At 53.9% G+C, this 20,440-nt stretch overlaps 2 protein-coding genes and 1 long non-coding RNA gene across 5 annotated transcripts; 1 reads left to right on the top strand and 2 right to left on the bottom strand.

Moving 5' to 3' along the window:
- Positions 1 to 547: 547 nt before the first annotated feature.
- Positions 548 to 8,913, bottom strand: LOC111152949 (charged multivesicular body protein 1A). Of its 2 annotated transcripts, XM_022511697.1 has the most exons (7): positions 8,830 to 8,913; positions 7,163 to 7,182; positions 4,631 to 4,708; positions 3,578 to 3,724; positions 3,026 to 3,154; positions 2,487 to 2,674; positions 548 to 2,002 (listed from the first exon to the last, which is right to left on the bottom strand). In XM_022511697.1, the coding sequence occupies exons 1-7, from the start codon at positions 8,834 to 8,836 to the stop codon at positions 1,981 to 1,983; spliced, it is 591 nt and encodes a 196-aa protein (XP_022367405.1). In that variant the 5' UTR covers positions 8,837 to 8,913; the 3' UTR covers positions 548 to 1,980. The 2 variants fall into 2 exon arrangements, with proteins under 2 accessions (XP_022367405.1, XP_022367404.1); XM_022511696.1 differs by lacking the exons at positions 7,163 to 7,182; positions 8,830 to 8,913 and having other exon boundaries at positions 4,631 to 4,962.
- Positions 8,914 to 9,101: 188 nt separating this feature from the next.
- Positions 9,102 to 18,915, top strand: LOC111152762 (spermatogenesis associated 33). Its single transcript, XM_022511384.1, has 3 exons — positions 9,102 to 9,157; positions 9,406 to 9,570; positions 18,505 to 18,915. Exons 1-3 carry the CDS (start codon positions 9,121 to 9,123, stop codon positions 18,708 to 18,710), a joined length of 408 nt encoding a protein of 135 aa, XP_022367092.1. The 5' UTR covers positions 9,102 to 9,120; the 3' UTR covers positions 18,711 to 18,915.
- Positions 16,161 to 20,370, bottom strand: LOC111152763. 2 transcript variants are annotated; one of them, XR_002640943.1, is made up of 5 exons: positions 20,028 to 20,370; positions 19,393 to 19,661; positions 18,851 to 19,291; positions 17,262 to 17,390; positions 16,161 to 16,857 (listed from the first exon to the last, which is right to left on the bottom strand). It is a non-coding gene; the product is annotated as an uncharacterized LOC111152763 (long non-coding RNA). The 2 variants fall into 2 exon arrangements; XR_002640942.1 differs by having other exon boundaries at positions 18,851 to 19,661.
- Between the last annotated feature and the right edge of the window lie 70 nt (positions 20,371 to 20,440).

Consider the following 20,440-nt stretch of genomic DNA (forward strand, 5'->3'; position numbering starts at 1 on the left):
TTCAGCTCAGGTCACTATCTTGGGGCCATGAGATTGAGCCCCATGCCGGGCTCTGTGCTGGATGTGGAGCCTGACTGGGATTCTCGGCCCTCCTCTCCTTCTGCCCAAGCACCACCCTCACTCTCATGTGCTCACTCTACCTCTTAAAAAAAAAACAAAAAAGGGACCTTCTAGGTCACAAAGACAAATGGGACTGTCCCAGCTTGGAAGAATGGAGGCATTGCAAGGTGACCTAGCCGGTTACAGAGGTGAACTAGAAAGTGGGGGGCGCTGACAGACAAAAGTATACAGAAACCATGCAATTTGCAATTTTATGTATGTTTAAAATTATTTCAAGGTAAAAAGTTAAGAAAATTTGTAAGTTCAGACTCTAACTCCATCTGTAGGCGTGGAGCCTAGAGCATGCACACCTCGGCCCGCCTGCCCCACCCGCCCTCCTCCAGGTACTCTCCTCAGCCTCCTGCTTGGGGGCTGGAGAGCCCTATCTGGGGGCCCACCTACGGCTCTCCACCCTACCCAAGGCCACTGAAGAAAGCCGGAGAAAAACTCTCAGGGATCAATCTGTTTACTCACAATAGCATTTTAGGAAACAGGCGAGCGCACCCAGTGTTCCCTGGTGAGCCACAGCCGCAGAGCTCCGCCCTCACTGGGCCCCGGGACAGCAAGGATCTTCTCTGAGCCCCCAGGACATGGGTGCCCTGAGAGACCATGGCCGGGGAGTAAGGCGAGGCCGGCATTGCGGAAGAAAAACCAGACAGCACGCCGACCCCTCACACCACCGTCTCAAGCATCAAGGCTGCCCCAACAGAATAGACCACACAGAACACCCAAGAACAAGCCGGTCCAGGAGAATCACACGCAGTGAGTCATGGTAAAGGTCTCCAAAGTTTCTGTTTACGAGAACCACTGGTGTGAGGACAGCTGGGACAGCTGGAGACCTCTGGAAAGGGCTGGCTGGGCGGTGGCCGTGCACAGAGCCGGGCCCCTTCAGGACCAACCATGGAGTTCTCACCAGTTCATACCAAGAACTGGGCTTCGACCCAGCGCTCCCCATCTGCTGTCTGCTCCTTCTATTTTGGCAAAACAAAAAACCCTGGAAGCTTCAAGAAAACAAAGAAAACCTCAGGAACTTAAAAACATGGAAAGCGCTGCCTGTCCCAGAAACTCATCGGGAGGAGCTGCTGCGAGCCTCTGGGCTGAGCTGCCTCGGGGCCTCCCAAAGCTGGCCCACCGGGGGCATCTCTCCGAGTGCGTGCACTCCAGCTGGCCCCTCTGGCTTCCAGGTTGAACGGTGTGAGCCCAAAGGCAGGGGGAGAGACCAGTCGGGGGGAGGCACCCATTATTTACAGTACAGAAGAGAGCGACACAGACGCAGCACCCCAAGTGGGACTGGGAGACTGCCAGCTCCTTACTGGGAAGGACCTCAGTGCAGACTTGAGTTCCTAAAGGACACAGAGCACACCCCTTGGGGCCCCAGGCTTTCCAGAGGCAGCAGTGGAATGAGGGTGGGGACCCCCTGGAAAGGCATGCCTGGACTTGGAGCATGGCGCCTGATGCCAGGGATCCCGAGTGGGCCCAGCCTCCAGGTGCCCGGCAACAGGAAGCAGAGCTGACCCCCGTCGGCTGACCGCTAGCAGCACATCTGCTGTCACACAGAGTCTGAAGGCCCCCACAGCCCCCATGGTATCCACTGGTTAGTCCCTATCACCGGGTGGGGGGTGGAGGGGAGCCAGCAGAACCCCGAGCCGGTTAGCCCAGAGTCACAGAAATAACCCACACAAGTCAGAAGTTTGTGCAAACTCACCCACCGGGACACAGCCACCGTCTACGCTAAGAGGGACAATTCCCAGACCTGGAGGGAAGGGCCACACTGCAGGGTGTACAGAAAGGCAACTGGCGTGGGGAGAGAGATGGAGCCCTCCTCCCCGGCCCTTCCTGCACGTAAAGGCCAGGGATGCAGGGCCCTGCAGGAGGACTCGGCTAGTTTCTCAAGGCGGCCAACCTGCAAACGAACAACACAGCTGCTGTGAGGGAGGATGGGGGGCAGAGGCGCCCCTGAGCCGCTGTGCACCTGATCCAAGACACCAGCCCTGGGGGCCAAGGGCCCCTCACCCCTCCACCAGGCCACGACCCTCCCCTCTAAAGCTCGGCCTCGCAAGGCCATCAGGTTAGCGTAGGAAGAGCCGGGGGAGCGGCCACGCACTGTCAAACACCTGTCATGTGAGTTCCTAAAGTGAACCATGGACAAGCGTGAGAGCACATGGTGACACAACATGGACTGAATAAGGGGCAGGGGACAGAGGCAGCCAGATAGAATCTGGGCTGGGCCTCAGCTGCAGGCCTCCGTGGACGGAGCAGCACCCCGGGCCAAAGGCCTGCTGCACGAGCTCTACTCCCAAGGCCTCAGCTGTCCTTCCTGCCATCTCCCACAGCCCCAGCGTCAGAGCATGAGGTGAACAGCCCAGCATCGGGGGCACTGAGCCCACCTCCGAGACAGCTGGTCCTCCTGGCTACGCACGGAGCTCTCGCCCACGGCAGATGCGCCCTCAGGCAGCTGGCTGAGCTGGTCCAAGACCTCCAGGCCGTTCTCCTCGGCAATCTGCACGATGAGGCTGTCCACCTGCTCCTGCGGCGTGGTCAGCGTGGTGGCCGAGCTCATGGAGTCCTCCATCACCTGGGGGTCATGGTCTGGGCAGGTGGGTGCGGGCCTGGGATCTCCGGCCACCCTCTCAACTTGGTTCCTGCTCACTCCCTCCACCCGCACTAGACCACCCCCCACTTCCCAAGGCACTGTCTCCAGCACTCTCAGACCCTTGAGTGCTCACCCAGGTGGCCCAGCCGACCACCACCCTGGAAGAGGCGCTCACGCCCCAGCGCCAAGCCTCCCTCGTATCTGCCAGGCCTCCACATACTGGTCCAGACCCCGAAGGAGTCAGGAGCTCTGTAGGCAGCTCCCACAGAGGGGGCCAGCCACATGAGCCCCTCCCGGGCACAGCCCTGCCCTCCCTGAGCAGTGGCGACATACCGAGGTATGCACGTCGAGGTTCTGCACCTGCTGCTCAAACCTGTCCATCACGGCAGAGACCTTCTGCAGGTCCATGGTGCTCAGTGCCCTGTCCAGGGCTTTCGTCACCTGTGCCATGTTCTTGGTCACCTGGCACGGGAGGAAGTGAGGAGGCAACAGAACTGAAGGAAGGAGATGTCACCCACAGAGGACAGGCCCCCGGCACTCTCCCCAGGCCCATGCCCCGCCCAGGGCCAACAGGACTCCAGCCCTGGCCAAGCCAAGCCCTGTTTGGGACAGGCTGGGCCTCTTGGGGGCTGCAAGGCTCTTTCTTGGCAGGTCTCCAGAAAATGCTAGCAACTGAACCACAGACACGAGACTCAAGCCACGGCTCCTTAAGACAAACCCGAGGACACCTTGTCTCGTCCTTTGGTACCGCCCTCACAGTGTGGACGGAATCCCTGCGACACCACGCACAGGGACCGGCATGGCTCCTCCTGCCCAGCCAGGCTCCTCGTCTCTGCTGGCAGAAGCCAGCCCGCATGGCACAGGGACTGAGGCACGAGCACTCACCCCCTTCATGGTCACGGCCGTCTGCACCTTGGAGGCCACTGCGTCCACGCGGGACGCCATGCGGAGCCAGTTCACACCCTCGTTCTTCTTTCGGATGGCGTTCTCGGCGTATACACGGGCACACTCCACATTCTTCTGCTGAAGAGCCTGAAATTGGGGGGAAGTGCCAGCTGGGAGAACGTGCAGGAACTGTGACCGACCATCGGGGACCTGCTCCTGGCTTTTCCCAGGGCAAGATCTGCTAGCATGGGGCAGCCCCCTTGGCCTGTGAGCTCCGTGAGAATGCAGAGACGCCAGGCCCCCAGCCTGTTCAGGACTGCGGTGTCCAGGCAGCATGCCAGAATAGCCCATGCTGGGGGCTACAAAGCAGACCTGGCCACAGGGACACAGCCGCCTTCCCCACCTTCCAGCCCGTCTCCTCCTGCCGCACGCCCTCTCTGGTCTCTCCAGCCGCCCACACCACAGACGCTCCCAAAACCACCATGGTGATGGCTGACGGCAAGCAAGACCGTGGAGGAAACCGAAGGAACAGACTGGGGTCAGTCCTCTGGTTTCCATTCTGCCCTGGGAATGCCAGTTTGGGGGAGGGGGTCACCAAACCCTCACACCCCCGGGAGCTACGTAACAGCTGTCAGAGCCCCACGGAGAGCAGCCAGAAGTCCCCACCACCTCCCCTCTGCCCCGGGTCTGATGCCTGAGGCACGGGCTACGCAAGGAAGAGGGCAGGGAGGGGGCTGGGGCGTGGTGGGGACGGCTGGAAGCCCATGTCCCACACAATTTGTGCAAAATGCGTGCCAGAACTTTGGAAGCAAATAAAAGGCATGGACCTTCCAGGAAAAAAGCAAAGGCAACACACGGTCCTTTTGCTCTGGACGCCCTTAGTGGGCTGGGAGGCAGAGGGGGTCACTGGAGGCCCTGAGCAGGCCCGAGAGAGCACCCATGGCCAGAGTCATGGGGTGCACCTCCCACAAAAAGAAGACACCAGAACAAAGCAGCAGAAGCCGCAGAAGCCAAAGCAGCGAGGGGCACGGCCGGGGCGTGCAGTGGCCTCACCTTCTTCACTTTGGCCTGTTCCGCCTTCGAGTCCTTCTCCGCCTTCTTGGCCAGCTTCTCCAGCTGCTTGGCTGTGAACTGAGCAGAAACAGACACGCAGGTCAGACACACACGGCGGTCCTTGGGTACCCTCCCCGCCCTCCTCAGCATCCCCTGCCCCTACTGCAGAGAGGGGGCCTGGCCTGCCAGTGTCCTCATGGCCTGGGACTACATGGAGGGAGCTCGCTGGGTCTCTGAGGGGACAGGGAGGGCTGTGAGGGTTTCCTAATATGTCCTAACCCAGAACACCGAACCCAAACGCTCCCCAGTGTGGGAAGTTAAAAAGCCAACTCACACAGGGGTGCTTGGACGGCTCAGTCGGTTAAGCATCAGCCTTCAGCTCAGGTCGTGATCCCAGGGTCCCGTCATTAAGCTCCAGGTCAATTAAGCTCCGCGTCGGCTCCCTACTCAGCAGGAAGCCTGCTTCTCCCCCCCACCCCACCCGCTCATGATCTCTCTCTCTCAAGTGAATAAAATCTTAAAAAAAAAAAAAAAAAACAAAACGCCAACTCACACACTCAGTACTACTTACGGATTTTCTTTCTTTCCTTTTTTTTTTTTTTAAAGATTTTATTTATTTATTTGACAGAGAGTGTGGTAAACCCTTTCAGACATCATTCTCCACATTTAAACATGGAAGAAATTGAGATAGTTTAAATGTGAATCCGTGTCTACCTGACTCTTGAGCTTTGGTGGGTGAGAGCATAGGGAGAGGGAGAAGGTGGTTTCCTGCCGAGCAGGGAGCCTGATGCGGACTTGATCCCGGGACCCTGGGATCATGACCTGAGCCCAGGAAGACGCTTAACGACTGAGCCCCCCAGGTGCCCCTCTTTCTTTCCCTTTTTAAAAGATCTATTTATTGGGGCGCCTGGGTGGCTCAGTGGGTTAAGCCTCTGCCTTCAGCTCAGGTCATGATCCCAGGGTCCTGGGATCGAGTCCCGCATCGGGCTCTCTGCTCAGCAGGGAGCCTGCTTCCCCTTCTCTCTCTCTCTGCCGGCCTCTCTGCCTACTTATGATCTCTGTCAAATAAATAGATAAAATCTTTAAAAAAAAAAAAACATCTATTTATTCACGAGAAAGAGAGTGAGAGTGAGAGCGTGTGCACAAGGGGGCGGGGCAGAGAGATTCTTAACAGACTCCTCCGCCGGCCGCGGAGCACAACATGGGGCTCCAATTTAGGACCCTGAGATCACGACCTGAACCAAAAACAAGAGATGGACACTTAACCAACTGAGCCACCAGCCCCCTTACCATGGATTTTCAACTTTCTGAAAAAACTCGACAGAATCTGCTTCAAGTGACCCCAAATGGTAACACAGAGTTCCTGAAGAACATAAACCTCAAAGTGTTCTCTTCACAGAACATCGTGTTTGCAAGGGGCTGCTGGGCAGTGCACGCCCCCAGGCCTGGTCGGAGTGGTCCCCACAGCTCCCCCTAAAACGCCTCATCTGGCCAGGAAGCCGGCAGGCAATGCTCAGATAAGCCAGGTGCAAGAGTGACCTCCCAGAGGCCCACACAGCTTCCCGGCTGGTGGCGTCTTCTCAGCCTGAGACACCTGCCTGCCTGCGAGGACCACCCAACACCGGCCCTCAGTGCCCCCCCACTTGGGACTTTCTGTAACACAGGAAGGATTTCTTGTCTACCTACCTCACATTCCTATGTTCCTTTTTAAAAAGTTTTTTTTTTTTTTTTAATTTGTCAGAGAGAGAGCACGAGCAACGTGAAGGGGTAGAGGGAGGAACGCATTACCCTAGGAGCAGGACCGATGTGGGACTCGGTCCCAGGACCCTGAGATCATGATCTGAGCCGAAGGCAGAGGCTTAACCCACTGAGCCCCCCAGGTGCCCCCTCCTACATTCTTTCAGGGAAAAATCCAGATTTTCCTGAACTGGGAATCTGGCCCTGAGCACTTTCCACAAGCTGGAAGCTTGCCAAACAAAGCACCTGGGACTTCGGCTGTTCCTGGCCCTTCCTCTCCATTGCAAAACCAGTGTGATGAGCTACAGTGAGCAGTGTGGGCACCTCACCCCTGCGCAGCCTTTCAGAACTAAGCACGATGGCTAACTATGGAGATATTCAACGGAAAAGAGGCAGAAGCTTGCTGTGGATTAATCCTAAGAGGCCTGCTCTGCTACTCAGAACTCTCTCCTTCCACGTGACGGTAAGGAATGTGAAACCACAAGTTTCAATGCCTAGTGGAACACCAAGGTATGCACCTAATACCCGAGTTTCCTAAAGATGTTTCTTAAAGACGACAGGCTCACTCCCTCATGGACGAGCCCACGTGGCCTGCTTCTGCTCAGCCCAAGACAAGGCAAGGCTGAATATGCCATCAAGCCAACTCAATAACGTCTCCCTTGTCATCAGTCCAGAAGGCCACTGTTCAGAAATCACGCAGTTTGTAATTTGTCCTTCTGAGTGTGACCGACACCGTTTGTCCTCGTTTGCTAATGACTACGACAGGGTGGGCGCGAAAGGTCGTTCAGTACGTACCTTCAACTGGAACAGGGTATCTGCAAAGAAAGGAGATGGCTTGAGGATTTCTTTTCTTTTTTTTTTTAAAGATTTTATTTATTTATCTGACAGACAGAGATCACAATTAGGCAGAGAGAGGAGGAAGCAGGCTCCCCGCGGAGCAGAGAGCCCAATGCGGGGCTCGACCCCAGGACCCTGGGACCATGACCTGAGCCGAAGGCAGAGGCTCAACCCACTGAGCCATGCAGGCATCCCTGGTTTGAGGATTTCAACTGTGACAAGCGGCACGTCCAACAAGCAGATGGGGCCACTAAGGCCCTCCTCGACACAGAGAGCTGGAACAGGGTGCAGGCACAGATGGCGCCTTCAGGGAGGCCCACTGCACACTGGAGGCAGAAGATGGTCTCGTGCACCAGCTCTGCTCCCTCATCAGCCAAAGGGCAAATGTAGAGGCTCTCTCACCTCTGACTCCTTACAGGTAATACCAGGGTGGCAGAGGTTGTCCTCAAGAATTAGTGGCCGACAAAACTGGTCATGGATACAGCATGTGGCCCAGAGTGAAAACTCGAGCGGGGGTTTGTAATTAAGGCACCCTGACAAAGGCCCTTGGGATTCTTTCCCAATTTAGTAAAGCTTAGTATTGGGTGATCTGTATTTTATATACTTTTTGTCACCAAAAGTAAATGGGTAAAAATAGCAAGAGGGTGACTCCTGTGCTATCAAACACCTGGCCCGCAGCCAGAGACCACCTTCCATGGCATCTGGCATGTCTGAGCCATCAAATAGGGCTCAGGCGCCCCCCTGTCCAGAGGAGGAACCAGGGAGACTAACTCTCTGGACAGCCGCACCTGCTCTCACCCACCAAGCTCAAGAGTCAGGTAGATACAGATTCACATTTAAACTATCTCAGTTTCTTCCATTTTTAAATGTGGAGAACGATGTCTCAAAGGGTCTACCACACTAGTCCAGAAAGAAGATACGAGATCTGTAACCAGAAAGAGGGTACGGAGTGTTCACAAATGCAAATCCAGGCCCCCAGCCGAGAGCCTTGGAGGCGCGGGGTTGGGGGGTTGGGGGGGTCTCAGGCCCTGTGCCAGCCCGGGCCAAGGCCGCTGTGGAATCTGCGAATCCGAGCTAACTGGACACAGGTGGCCGAGTGCCGCCCGCAGGGAAGCAAGGCGAGGTGTGGCCGGCTCTGCGGCTCTTTGGCTCTCCGGCTTCCGGGCCCCTCCCTGCCTCGGCCTTCTCGGTACTCGAGCACCAGGAATGGACTCAAAGGGGCAAAGAGCTCTTAAGGCGAAACCTGACCCTGGAAGAAAGTGGACCGGCCAAAGGAAAGCCACCCTGACAGCTGCGGAACTGCGGAGTGAAGCCCAGCCTCTGGTGGGGGCTGAGGAGCTGTCATCCCCTCTCCGGCCAACGGGTGATAAGGCCGTGGTCCAACGGCCCCTTCCATCTCTCCGCGGGCTCCTCTCCTGCTCTGGGAACAGGGCCGCCGCCGTCTCCTTTTCCGGTGCCCTCTGACCGGACATCCCAGGGCCTCAAAGGCCGCTGCCGCTCGCCGGTACAGGAGCTGGAGGTTTGGGGGACGGACGCGGAGGAGTCTGGGGGAAGGGGGTGAGGGTCCGGGGTCCTTGACCGAGGCCCGCGGGGCCCGCCCTCCCCCGGCGGCCGGGGTCTCTTACCGTCCATGGCCGGTTCGGCAGCGGCAGCCCTCCCAAGAACGGGCGCACGGGATGCCCGGGCCAAGTCGACCGCCCCTAACCGCTCCGCCGCGCGGGAACTTCCGGGGTCACCGCCCACTTCCGGCGAGCGGCAGCTCTCGCGAGAGCGCGGCGCGGATCCCGCGGGCGCGGCGTTGCCGTGGCGACGCGCGCTGCTCGGCTGCGGGACTCTCTGTGAGGCACTCGGGTTGCGCGCCCGCGAAGGTGCGCGGGGCGGGCCGGGCAGAGCCGGCGGGGGCGGTGGGCTCACCTATGGGACTTTCCAAAAGCAAACCCAAGTCTAGGAAAGGTAAAGGAGCGCGGGCCCGCCGTCTCCTCGGCCCCGGGGCTGCGGTCGGCGCGGGACTGGGAGCTGCGGGGCGCCCGCCCGCGCCCGAGGTCTCCCCGACGGCCGCGCCGCGGGGGTCTTCTCGGCAGGGAGCGCGCGGTGCTCGGAGAGGCGAAGTGCCGCTCCGGCCCGAGCTGGCCGCGGCGGCGCGGGGACCCGCAGCTCGAGCTGCAGGAGAACGCGGCTGACGGGTCGTGCGTGCGTTGCAGGCGAGGAGGCAAGGGCGCGCGGCTCTTCCGTCGCGAAAACGAGGGAGAGGTCGACGGACAGGCGCTCTCCGGAGGCCGAGAAGCCTCTGACCAAGCCCGCAGAGAGCCCCCCGGGGAAGAAAGGGGCAGCCAAGGGACCGCGGCCTTCTTCATCTCAAGTCGAAGGTAGGACATGCCCAGGGCCCGGAGCCCGAGGCCGGGCGCCGGGGAGTGGGATGCTAACGGCGGGGTTCCAGACGCGCTCGGGAGGTACGTCCCCAGGACTGCAGGCGGAGTGTGAGCTCAGGGAAGATGGGGCGAGTCGTCGGGGGCTGCGGGGCGCGCCGCTGCACAGCGCACTCCCGACCCCTCGGCGCTCCGCAGGCTGCTGCAGAACCCTGGAAGGCCGCTTCGGTCTGGCGTTCAGCGGTGGACGGCTCGCGGATGCAGAGACTGCAGTGTTGGTGGGACAGAGGGGTTAAACGGCTGGGCAGATTTATTCCCTTTATTCATGCACTCTGTTAACAGCCCAGGGGTGCTAGACCCTTGCATGTGGGGGAGGGGGAGGCCACACGCCGCAGCCGGAATAAGAAGCCTTTGCTTCGTTTTGTCACGTGTGTTGTGGACATGGAATTGTTAAACTAGTTTAAACGAGGAGGTGTGATGGGGTTTGTCCCTTGGAAAAGGCTTCTCCAGAGTGGAGGCTGTTGGGGCAGTGGAAGGGGACCTGTCTTAGGCCCAGGGCTGCAACTGAGTAGGAGCTAATGAGGCACTGGCAGTAGGAATTCCAAAAGGATCCAGGACGTAGAACCAGCAGAGCCTGCTGTTGGATGAGACGTGGGAGGTCCAGGGCCGTGAGTTTCACTGACCTTGAGAATGGACGGTCAGTTGATGGGAGGAAGGCTGGCCTGGCGGGGAGAGAGGAGCTGGGCATGGGCAGGCTCAGACTGAGGCACCTGTGGGGACATCAGGGGCAGGAAACCATTTGCAATGAGGGTGTTGGGCTGGGGAGCAAGGCTTGCCTTCAGATCCTGATGCACCCACCTTTGCCTAAGAGTGGAAGACTGCAGGAAGGGCCAGAGTCCTGGGGAGAAGGTTTGGAGAATGCTACCAGTCTGTCAGGAGCCTTCTGGCCAGAAGCCACAGAACAACCAAGATGCGGCTTTCCCTGGGCGCTTCAGTGTCCCCCAAGGAAAGGGTCGGAGGACGGCCCTCAGGGTGGCTTGCTCAGCAGCGGGCAGTGACATCAAGGACTCTTTGAGCATACTTTTGTCACCCTCCGTACCTGTGGTCCCCAGAGAGCTGGACGGCTCTACGTGTCACATGTAGACAAGACAGCTGTCCCGTCCGTGGGAGGCTATTCTTTTTGGGAGCAGAACCTTCCCCTGCTGGATGTCCCCTGCCCAACATTGCTAGGATGGGCTCCAGTGTGAAAATTCTGAGGCTGGACCTCTGTCAGCAAGGGCAGGTGTGGGGAGAGACACCAACAGTGTCTGTCACACCCTCAGTTCAGAGGGTGGAGAGAAGCTGGACATAGAGGGGAGAGGTCAGAGAACTAGAGTGAGGATGGACTTGCAAGAAAGAAGGTGAAGAGTGGGCTTTCTCCATATAAGGAGACATCTCAGCATGACACAGAGCAAGCTCCTGACACACGCTGCACCGTGAAGAAGTTCCCAAATCATAATGTTCCACTGAAAGAAGCCAGATGGGAAGACCACATATATTATTGTGCCATTTACATGAGATGTCCAGAAAAGGCAGATTTGTATAAGGGGAAGCCTGGACTAAGGGTGGGAACAGAGATTAGCCACAAAAGGGCAGAAGAGGTCTTCTGAAGGTGATGGGTATGTTCTTAAAATGGATCGATGGGTGTCCAACTCTAAAAGTTTGCTAAAAATCATTGAGTGGTAATAGCGGGGTTCCAGACACGTTAAACAGGTGGAGCATAAATTATAATGCAACAAAGCTCTAAAAAAAGAAAGAAGGTAATGAATAAAACAATCTCTCAAAAAAAAAAAAAAAAAAAAAGGTAAAATCGTCGACGGTATTAAGTGCTGCAAAGAGACTGAGTAAACCCAGAAAAGACTCCATGAATGAGGCGAGTCGCTGGTCTTGGTGGCCTTGCAGAGAACACAAGCCAACAGAAGGGAAAAGAGACGCATGGTCTGCCAGGTAGAACATCTAAACTAGGGCAAGAGTGTCTTCTCTCACAGTTGTGTTTTAAAGCTGAAGAATTTCCCTATTAGGTTTGGAAAAGGCAGGATTTTGGGAAGTCAGAGTTTCCTTCAATTAACCAAGTACCACAGAAGCCTTAGAGAAATGTAAAGTTGTGTCCTGTCAAATCTTCTGCGCATTACTACCTAATTAGTAAGAGTAAGTCTTACTATTGCAGGACAGAAATCAGAAAGTTCTTGCTGGGGTCAGGGAGGGGGTGGCTGGCTGACAGGAGGACTCTGCAAGGTGAGAAAATCATGCATCTTGTTTGGGTGATTACAAAGATGCGTACAATTGTGAAACTCACCCAGGTGTGCATGTTAAGAACTGTGCATTTTCTCTTGTGTGAATTGTGTCTCAAAAAGCATGGAATATACCTGAGTCCTGATGTGACTGATGGAGATGGTATCTGAGATTTGTTGCAAAGTGAATGAGTATAGTGTGGCTAAGGGTATCTTCCAAAGGCAGCCACAACTCATCCTTTCCCTCCTGTTCTGCTGGCGACCCTGATGCTCCTCCCTCCTGGGGGAGTCTATATTCTCTCTCCTTAAAACTCTGCAAGCTTGACATTTTCTTGTAACCAGGAGAATGTGCTAACAGTGGTTTTTGAGGCTGGGCCTTGACCGGTAACGCAGTCCTGCCTTGCTCACTGGAACCCAGGCTGGTGCTTGGAGCCCCGAGTTGCCACGTCATGCTCTCAAGCAGCTCAGCCACCTGGGGAGGCCACGTGGAGGTGCTGCCGTCAGCAGTCCTGGTCACGAAGTGCTCGACTTGGGAGTGAACAAACCTATAGGTGATTCTAGCCCTGGCCTTTGAGTCTTCCCAGCTGAGCCGCACGCCGGCACACAGCAGCACCATCAGTGACCAGCCCTCTGAGCGGCCATCCTGCACGTCCAGCGCAGTGGAGCCTCTAGAGGACTGCAGCCCCGGACAACATTCAGCTGTAGCCATCTGGGGACCACAAGTGATAGCTGCCAGGTCAGACCTGTCCTGAATTCCCGACCCTTAGAATTGTGAGAAAATAAAACCATTGTTTTAAGCTAAGGAAGTTTGGGGTAAGTTGTTATACAGCAGTAGTAACCAGCAGAGGGTAAGTGCTGGGGCAGAGATGAGGTCTGATTGTGGGTTTTAAGCGTGGGAGCCCTGTGATGGGGGTATAGCATCTTGTCTTGCTACTTATCTCTATACTTAAAATACTGCATTACGAAGTCGTATACAGACATTAAAGAGATTAATACACCACAAATCTGCAATCAGCCAGTTCCAAAATACTAGAAATCCTATTAAAAAAAAAAAAAAAAAAAAAAAGGAAGGGCGCCTGAGTGGCTCAAGTCATTAAGCATCTACCTTTGGCTTAGGTCATGATCCCAGGGTCCTGGGATTGAGCCCCACATCAGGCTCCGTACTCAGCGGGAAGCCTGCTTCTCCCTCTCCCACTCCCCCTGCTTGTGTTGCCTCTCTCACTGTCTCTCTGTCAAATAAATAAATCTTAAAAAAAAACAAAGACCCTAATTTTTCTACAAATAAATGACATCATGGTGCATGGGTGGCTCATTCGGTTGAGCGTCTGACTCTTGATTTCAGTTCAGGTCATGATCTCAGGGTTCTGAGATCTAGCCCTGTGTTGGGCTCAGTGTTGGATGTGGAGTCTGCTTAAGATTCTCTCTCTCCTGGGGCACATGGGTGGCTCAGTCGGTTAAGCCTCTGCCTTCGGCTCAGGTCATGGTCTCAGGGTCCTGGGATCCAGCCCTGCATTGGGCTCTCTGCTCAGCAGGGAGCCTGCTTCCCCCCTCTCTCTGCCTGCCTCTCTGCCTACTTGTGATCTCTGTCAAATAAATAAATAAAATCTTAAAAAAAAAATTCTCTCTCCCTCTGCCCCTTCCTGTCCTCTAAAAAATTAAAAAAGAAAAAATGGCATAAAAAAAGGAGGGTGTCCTCGTCAGCTTGGGCTGCTATAACAAAATAGGGGTAGCTTCAAAATGGGTAGCTTCAACAACAGACATTTATTTGTTACAACCCTAGGGGCTGAGGACCCCATAACCTGGGTACCATGATTTGGTTTTCTGAGATGATCCCTTCTTGCCCTGCAAACAGCCATCTACTTGTGTCTTCACATGGCTGAAGAGAGGGGATTACGGTTTCTTCCTCCTACTGTAAGGACACTGATCCCATCCCAGGGGGTCTACCCTCATGAACTCAACTCAGCCTGATCACCTCTCAAAGGCCCCACCTCCGGATACCATCCCACTGGGGACAAGGCCTTCAACACGTGACTTTTGGGGGCATACAAACATTCAGTCCATAGCAGAGAGAGCTGTACAAGGAGATTTGAGTGACCTAGGTACCAAATATACTGTGGGCCTGGGCTAAGTCATTCTTGAGATAACCAAATTGGGTATTAGATAATGAGGAATCAACGGTAGTTTTCTTAGATGTAACAAGGGTCTTGTGGTGATGCTAAAACAATCCTTATTTGATAGAGATCGATGTTGCATTATTTATGGATAAAATTATGTCTGAGATTTGCTTGCAAATACACAGGAAAAAACTGAGGTAGACAAAACAAGGTGACAAAATGTCGAAGCCGAGTGATGCATGTATGCGTACTCACAACACTGTTCTATTTTCACGTTGTCTGAGTATTTCCATGCTTTTTTTTAAAGAGTAGAGTGTGCTTATTTGCAATAATTTTTTGAAAAAGAAGAGAAACTTAAGGGACATTTGTTTATCAGCTACTGGAAACATACTGAGTGAAAAAAGCCAAGTTCAAAAGGTCTCATGCTTGGGGTTAGTGAAGGCAGGGAGTGGGGAGGCTGCAGGGGGAGAAGGGTATTGCTATCAAGGTATAGGGAGAGGGGGTCTTTGTGGTGATGAAACCATTCTGTACCTTGATCTTTGTGAGGTTTGCATGGACTAAAATGGCACAGCACCCACATTGTGCCATAATCAGTGTCTTGTTTCATTGTCCTGTAGTTACAGATGTTACCACTGGGACCACTGGCCAAACTGGGTGAGGGTGTATGGGGACTTCTCTGTACTTTTGCAGCTTCCTGTGAATTATAGCTTCAAAATTAAAAGTTTAAAAATGTATCAAAATTGGGGCGCCTGGCTGCTTCAGTTCGTAGTGTGACTCTTGGTCTCAGGGTTGTGAGTTTGAGCCCCACGTTGAAGGTAGAGGTTACTTAAAATCTTTTTAAAAAACTTATAATAATTAAAGTAATGTAGTTCCAGTATAATATTAGATCAATGCGGGGTGCGTGGGTGGCTCAGTCGGTTAAGCATCGGACTTCAGCTCAGGTCATGATCCCAGGGTCCTGGGACTGAGCCCCATTTGGGGCTCCCTGCTCAGCAGGGAGTCTGCTTCTCCCTCTGCTCCCCCCGACCCCCAGCTCATGGTTTCTTTGTCATTCTCAAATACATCAAAATGTTTTTTAAAAAGTGACTGCAAGGGGTGCCTGGGTGGCTCAGTGGGTTGAAGCCTCTGCCTTTGGCTCAGGTCATGATCCTGGGGTCCTGGGATCAAGCCCCCCATCGGGCTTTCTGCTCGGCGGGGAGCCTGCTTCCCACCCCCCTCGCCTGCTTCTCTGCCTACTTGTCATCTCTGTCAAATAAATAAAATCTTTTTTTTTTTTTAAAGTGACTGCAAAAGGATGTATTTTCATATGTGTCCTCAGTAGGGACCATCCTTCTAAGCTTCAAATAAAGATATTGCAAAGATATATTTGAAGGATTTGACTACATTGAGAAGTAAAACATCTCTCCAAACCCTCTATAAACAAATGGTAAGGTCAAAAAGTATTTGCAAACAGGAGTCAAAGTATACTACACAACAGATCAAGTGCCCTGACATACTGTTGGTGGAAATACCAATTTCCTTGAAGACGTCTGGTCATATGGGAGAGAAGATTCTAAGAGGGCCCCAAGATCCCCACCCCCAGTGAACAAGCCCTGTTTGGCCCCCTCCCACTTGAATGCAGGCAGAGCCTGTGAATGAGACAGGATGTCACTCCTGTGATATGGTTAGTGATCCGCTGGTTCTGACTTAATCAAAATGAAGTTTATCCGGGGTGAGCTGGACCTAATTGGAGAAGCCTTTTACTTTTTCTTATTTATTTTTAAGATTTTTATTTATTGGATGGACACAGCGAGAGAGGGAACACAAGCAGAGGGAGAGGGAGAGGGAGAAACAGACTCCCCGCTGAGCAGGGAGCCTGATGTGGGGTTTAATGACTGAGGCTTAATGACTGAGCCACCCAGGCACCCCTGGAGAAACCTTTTTAAAAAAGGTAAAAGTGCAGTGGTACCTGGGTGGCTCAATTAAGCATCTGACGCTTGATATCAGCTTGGGTAGTGATCTCAGGGTCCTGGGATGGAGCCTCAAGTAGGGCTCCGTGCTCAACAGGGAATCTGCCTGAGGACTCTCTCCCTTTCCCTCTGCCCCTGTCCCCACTGGTGCGCCCTTGCTCCCTCCCTCTCAAATAAATAAATCTTAAAAAAAAAAAAGGTAAAAGTCGGGTGTGCCTGAGTGGCTAAGCTGGTTTAGTGTCTGCCTTTGGCTCAGGTCATGATCCTGGGGTCCTGGGATTGAGCGCCATGTCAGGGTCCCTGATCGGGTATTATTTCAATTTAAAAACAATTTTTTAAGTTGTCTTGTGAAAAGAGCTGTGAGGAACCCCCTGCCAGCAGCCAGCAACAAAGTAGGGACTTTAGTCCTTCACTCATAAAGAAATGACTTCTACCTAGCAACCTGAATGAGCTGGTAAGGCCCCAGGTCCAGACGAGGGTGCTGCCTGGCTGACGGCAGGACTGGAGCTGGACTCTGGACCAACAGAAACTGGAATGATAAGTGGATGTGCTGTTCTAAGGCAGCCACTAAGTTTGCAGTGATTTGTTAAGCAGTAACTGAAAATTAGTACAGGTAATACATCTCAAGAACCCTAAAAAAATAGTTGTTCCCAAATGAAATCTTAAAACTCTAAGATTAAAGAAGTCTTGTTTTGAACTAGAGAACCTCAAAATGTAAAGATGTTAGTTGTCAATCTATGGAATCAGTGACCACAGGTCTTTTTGGGAACTGGAGGAAATTATTCTAAAGTTTACCCAGGAGAATAAAAATGTAAAAACATCAGGAAACCGGGAAATGGGAGGTGTGAGAAGGGCTGATGTGAAAATGTCACTCCAGCGAGAGCAGAGGTGGCCATGCCGTGTCCCACATTCACGTGTGAGCTGTGTTCATGATGAAGGCACCGCGTGAAAGGCCTAGCAGACAGACAGAACCTTCGTTCACTCTGTGATGCTGGGACAACTGACTCGACAACCAAGAAAACAACTTAGTATTTTTGCCTCAGTCTTTACTTGAATTCTACATGAATCCAAAAATTAAACAGAGAGGGTAAAACTGTTAACAGTTTTTATAGGCTTGGTGCAGGGAACACCTTTTTTCACTGGAAAGGAAAGAAGGAAGGAAAAGAATCCTTCCATATGCAATTTTTGCTTGTGTATTATTTTTTAAATCAAATATCTGTTGCTTTTTAGTCTTAATATATAAAAGAATGTGTAAATTAATATAAAAAATGAAACCCCCAAATTTAAATGCAAAATATGAAATGCAGGTTTTGACACTTATAAAAATAAAAAGGACACTCTCAGTGCCTAGTACATACCATGGGCCATTCACTGGGAGTTAAAACAATCAAAGCTGGGGTGCGGCCATGAAGACGGACAGAGTTCCCACCCTGGCATCTCCACCAGCTGCCTTGAGGACACGACCTCTCAGCGCTCAGTTCCTTCATCTGTAAAACAGAGCTCATAAGAGGCCCTACTTCAGGAAGCATGTGGCTTGGTATTCACAGTCCTTATTCTAGGCTCACCATGATGTCTGACCGAGAACTGGACCCCAGGCGGCCGAGTTCACGAGGCATTTTAAGTGGGGCACAAAGCACAATGAAAAGCAACAGGATCAGCGTGGTAGCATTTTTGGAACAGTTGTGTGACAGTGTGATTACTCGAACTCTACCTGCACACACCTGTACACAGAGAGAGCACTCTCTGTTGGGCTTTAACAGAGGCCTGAGCCTCCAACCCGGAGCCCTGTTGAGGGGCGGCTGGGAGATGCAGCAGAGAAGGCGGGAAAGCACTTCTGCTTAGATATTTTGTAACTTTTGACAAACTTGGCATTTCACAAGTCCTATGCAATCCTTGTAAGCTTAAGTTTAAGAAAATGTTGTGGCTGATTCCAGAAATGTTAATTCTTGGGGCACCTGGGTGGCTAAGTCAGCTGAGCGTCTGACGCTTGGTTTCAGCTCAGGTTGTGATCTTAGGGTCATGGGATTGACCCCACGCTGGGCTCCGTGCTCTGCAGGGAGTCTGCTTGAGAATTCCCTCCCTCTCCCTCTGCTCACACTTGCTCTCTAAAATAAATAAATGTTTTTTTTTTAAGGAGAAACATTAATTCTCCCGCATTCATTGATAAGGTTCTGTACAGAGAGGTGGTTTTTTTGGTTTTGTTTTGTTTTTAACCAGATTAAGAATCCTTTGGAAACTGTATCCGAACCTTCACCTCTGGGGCAGACCCTGCTTCTTCTTTTCTCTCTCTGTCCCCTTCCTTCTTTGTCTGTCCCAGAAGCTGGCTGGCAGCTCGGTCTCTCCACAGTGGATGGTGGAAGTGTGTCTCCCTTCTATTTCCTGAAAGAGGGTGTCTAGTATTCACTACCCTCGTGCCTGAGGTGTCAGCTGGTTAGAGCTCTGGAACACTCATTTACTGTTTGGGCTGCCTTCGACCTTGCCCTCCTTTTCCTGAACCACACATCGAATTCTTTTGCTTTGGCCCTAACACAGGCATTGTCCACCTTGTAGAAGAGCTTTTCCACAGACACATTAAATACCTGGATGTTTTCTTCCTTCTAGAGAACCCTGATGGAAAGGTAAAGGTGAGCAAGAAGAAAGTTGTCATTCCACAGATCATCATCACTAGAGCCTCAAAAGAGACTCTGACCAGCTACAGTTCCATCGGAAGCGACGAGCAGAGAACCATTAAGGAGCAGGTTGAATGGACCCCCTACTACCGACACAGAAACCCCAGTACAGTAGATGCCTATCATTTCCGAGAATAAACAAGCACTCTGAGTAGCTGGCATTGCTCACTGTGCTCTGAGTCTCAGCCATGATGGCAGAAGGGCCATCCTGCCCTGTGGGAAGCTGCAGTTGCCCCTTCTGTAAATGAGATTCCTCTCAGTGACTACCTTGGTCTTACCTTCCCCAGAGCTGCTGGCAGCTTGGCAGAGGGCAAGAGGGACTCTGGCTCAGAGACCGAACTTTGTGGTGATAAGTGAATTAGTAGACCTCTGTTGTCACTGGCTCTGCAGGGCGATGAACCAGCGGCACGCAGCATCTCTCTCTCTTGCTGGGCAATTAAAATCGTTTCTGTCCACTTCTGAAGGGCGTGGTGCAAGGACTCAGCAGTTACAGCGAGTGAAATGTCCCCTGTACTTGGAAAAAAGGCTGGACTCTGGGGACTCACTTTCAAGGCATCAAGTCTCAGAACAGGAAAGTGCAGTCACCAGGAGAGGCCGAAGGGCTCCTACCTTGACTCTAAGATGACCCAGAGTAGTAAACGATCCAGACGAAGAATGTGGAATCGGGGCAGGGGTCAGACATGGCACTTGGAACTTCCGCGGTGGCCTTGTGAGAGCTGCTGTGGGAGGAGGGGAGTTGAGCTGACCACTTCCTGGGGCTGTGGCTACCACCCGCCAGTGAGGGGCCTTTCAGGGACCCCTGCTGGCCTTCCACCCTCACCAGCAGCTCATAGCCGAGGCTCCACTCTCCTCCGGAGTGGCTGGGGGGGATCCGGTCCGAGGCCTCTAGTCTGGTAACGGTGTGTGTGTGTTCCCGTCGTTCCTAGGACGGTCAGCAGGCTGCACGCTCGGTCTTTCTGTCGCCATTCATGAGAACCGACTTCCAGTCGGAATAACGCATTCCATTTTGGCAGTGTTCAGTGGCCGATTCTCAGCCCCACTATTTGTACTTACGCGACACGTTTCCCCGTCTTGACTCGCACCCGAATACTGTGCGGGAAGATGAAGCCCATACAGACGAGATCTGACTCCACCGGGTCAGCGCGGCCGCCAGCGCACTGCCCCCATCCGCCCTAGGAGCGGCCCTCCTCCCGCCGTCCCAAGCATCATGAGCAGACAACGTGCGAACTACATGGACTCTGCTCTCGTTGTTAGCTAGAAGCTGTGCTTACGAACGAATCTGAAAAGGGCTGGGATGAAGTGACCTCGGCAATTTAAGTTAAAACCAGTGATTCTAAGGATTAATTTCTCAGTCACCACGTACGCCCAGCCGCTCTCCCAGCTCCTTCCCCCGGTTAGCGCTGCGCCCCCGGCTCGCCCGCCCCCTCCCCGCGCCCGGCCTCCAGCATCGCTCACCTCGTCCGCCAGCCTGCGGCGGGGACGCGAGGCTCGCGTCCGACTGGGCCCCGCAGGCGGCGGCCGCTCCACCCGCACCAGCCGGGAGCGCGGAGTCCTGGCCGCCCCTCCCGCCGCTTTCGGACGCGCTCGGCTCCCAGACCCTGTGTGGCTCCAGAGCTGCCCGCCCCTCGTCCACCGGCCTCCTCCTCCTGCGGCCGTTCCTCAGCACCCCAGTCGCCTCAAGCGCCCGAGCCGAAAACCGAAACGAGGCGGGAGCCTCAGGAGCGCGAGCGGACCGCAAGGACGGACGTCCTCCGGGGTCTTCGGAGGGCTCCCCTGGTAACCGTCGCCCGGGGGAAATACCCCCGGAAGTCCGTCACACGCCTGCGCCGAAGAATCTCGTCCGCGCCTGCGCACTAGGGCGGTGGGGG

This window comes from Enhydra lutris, unplaced genomic scaffold (genome assembly GCF_002288905.1).
Source record: "Enhydra lutris kenyoni isolate GAN:26980312 unplaced genomic scaffold, ASM228890v2 scaffoldscaffold30, whole genome shotgun sequence".
NCBI lineage: Eukaryota > Metazoa > Chordata > Mammalia > Carnivora > Mustelidae > Enhydra > Enhydra lutris.

Excerpts from the sequence above, each read along its gene's own strand:
- LOC111152762 (XM_022511384.1), top strand. The coding sequence starts at position 9,121 with ATGGGACTTTCCAAAAGCAAACCCAAGTCTAGGAAAG. Across the intron at positions 9,158-9,405 it reads CAAACCCAAGTCTAGGAAAG|GCGAGGAGGCAAGGGCGCGC; the intron begins GTAAAGGAGCGC and ends CGTGCGTTGCAG. Across the intron at positions 9,571-18,504 it reads TTCTTCATCTCAAGTCGAAG|AGAACCCTGATGGAAAGGTA; the intron begins GTAGGACATGCC and ends TCTTCCTTCTAG.
- LOC111152949 (XM_022511696.1), bottom strand. The coding sequence starts at position 4,780 with ATGCTGAGGAGGGCGGGGAGGGTACCCAAGGACCGCCGTGTGTGTCTG. Across the intron at positions 3,155-3,577 it reads CGGCCGTGACCATGAAGGGG|GTGACCAAGAACATGGCACA; the intron begins GTGAGTGCTCGT and ends CTCCCGTGCCAG. Across the intron at positions 2,003-2,486 it reads GAGGACCAGCTGTCTCGGAG|GTTGGCCGCCTTGAGAAACT; the intron begins GTGGGCTCAGTG and ends GTTCGTTTGCAG.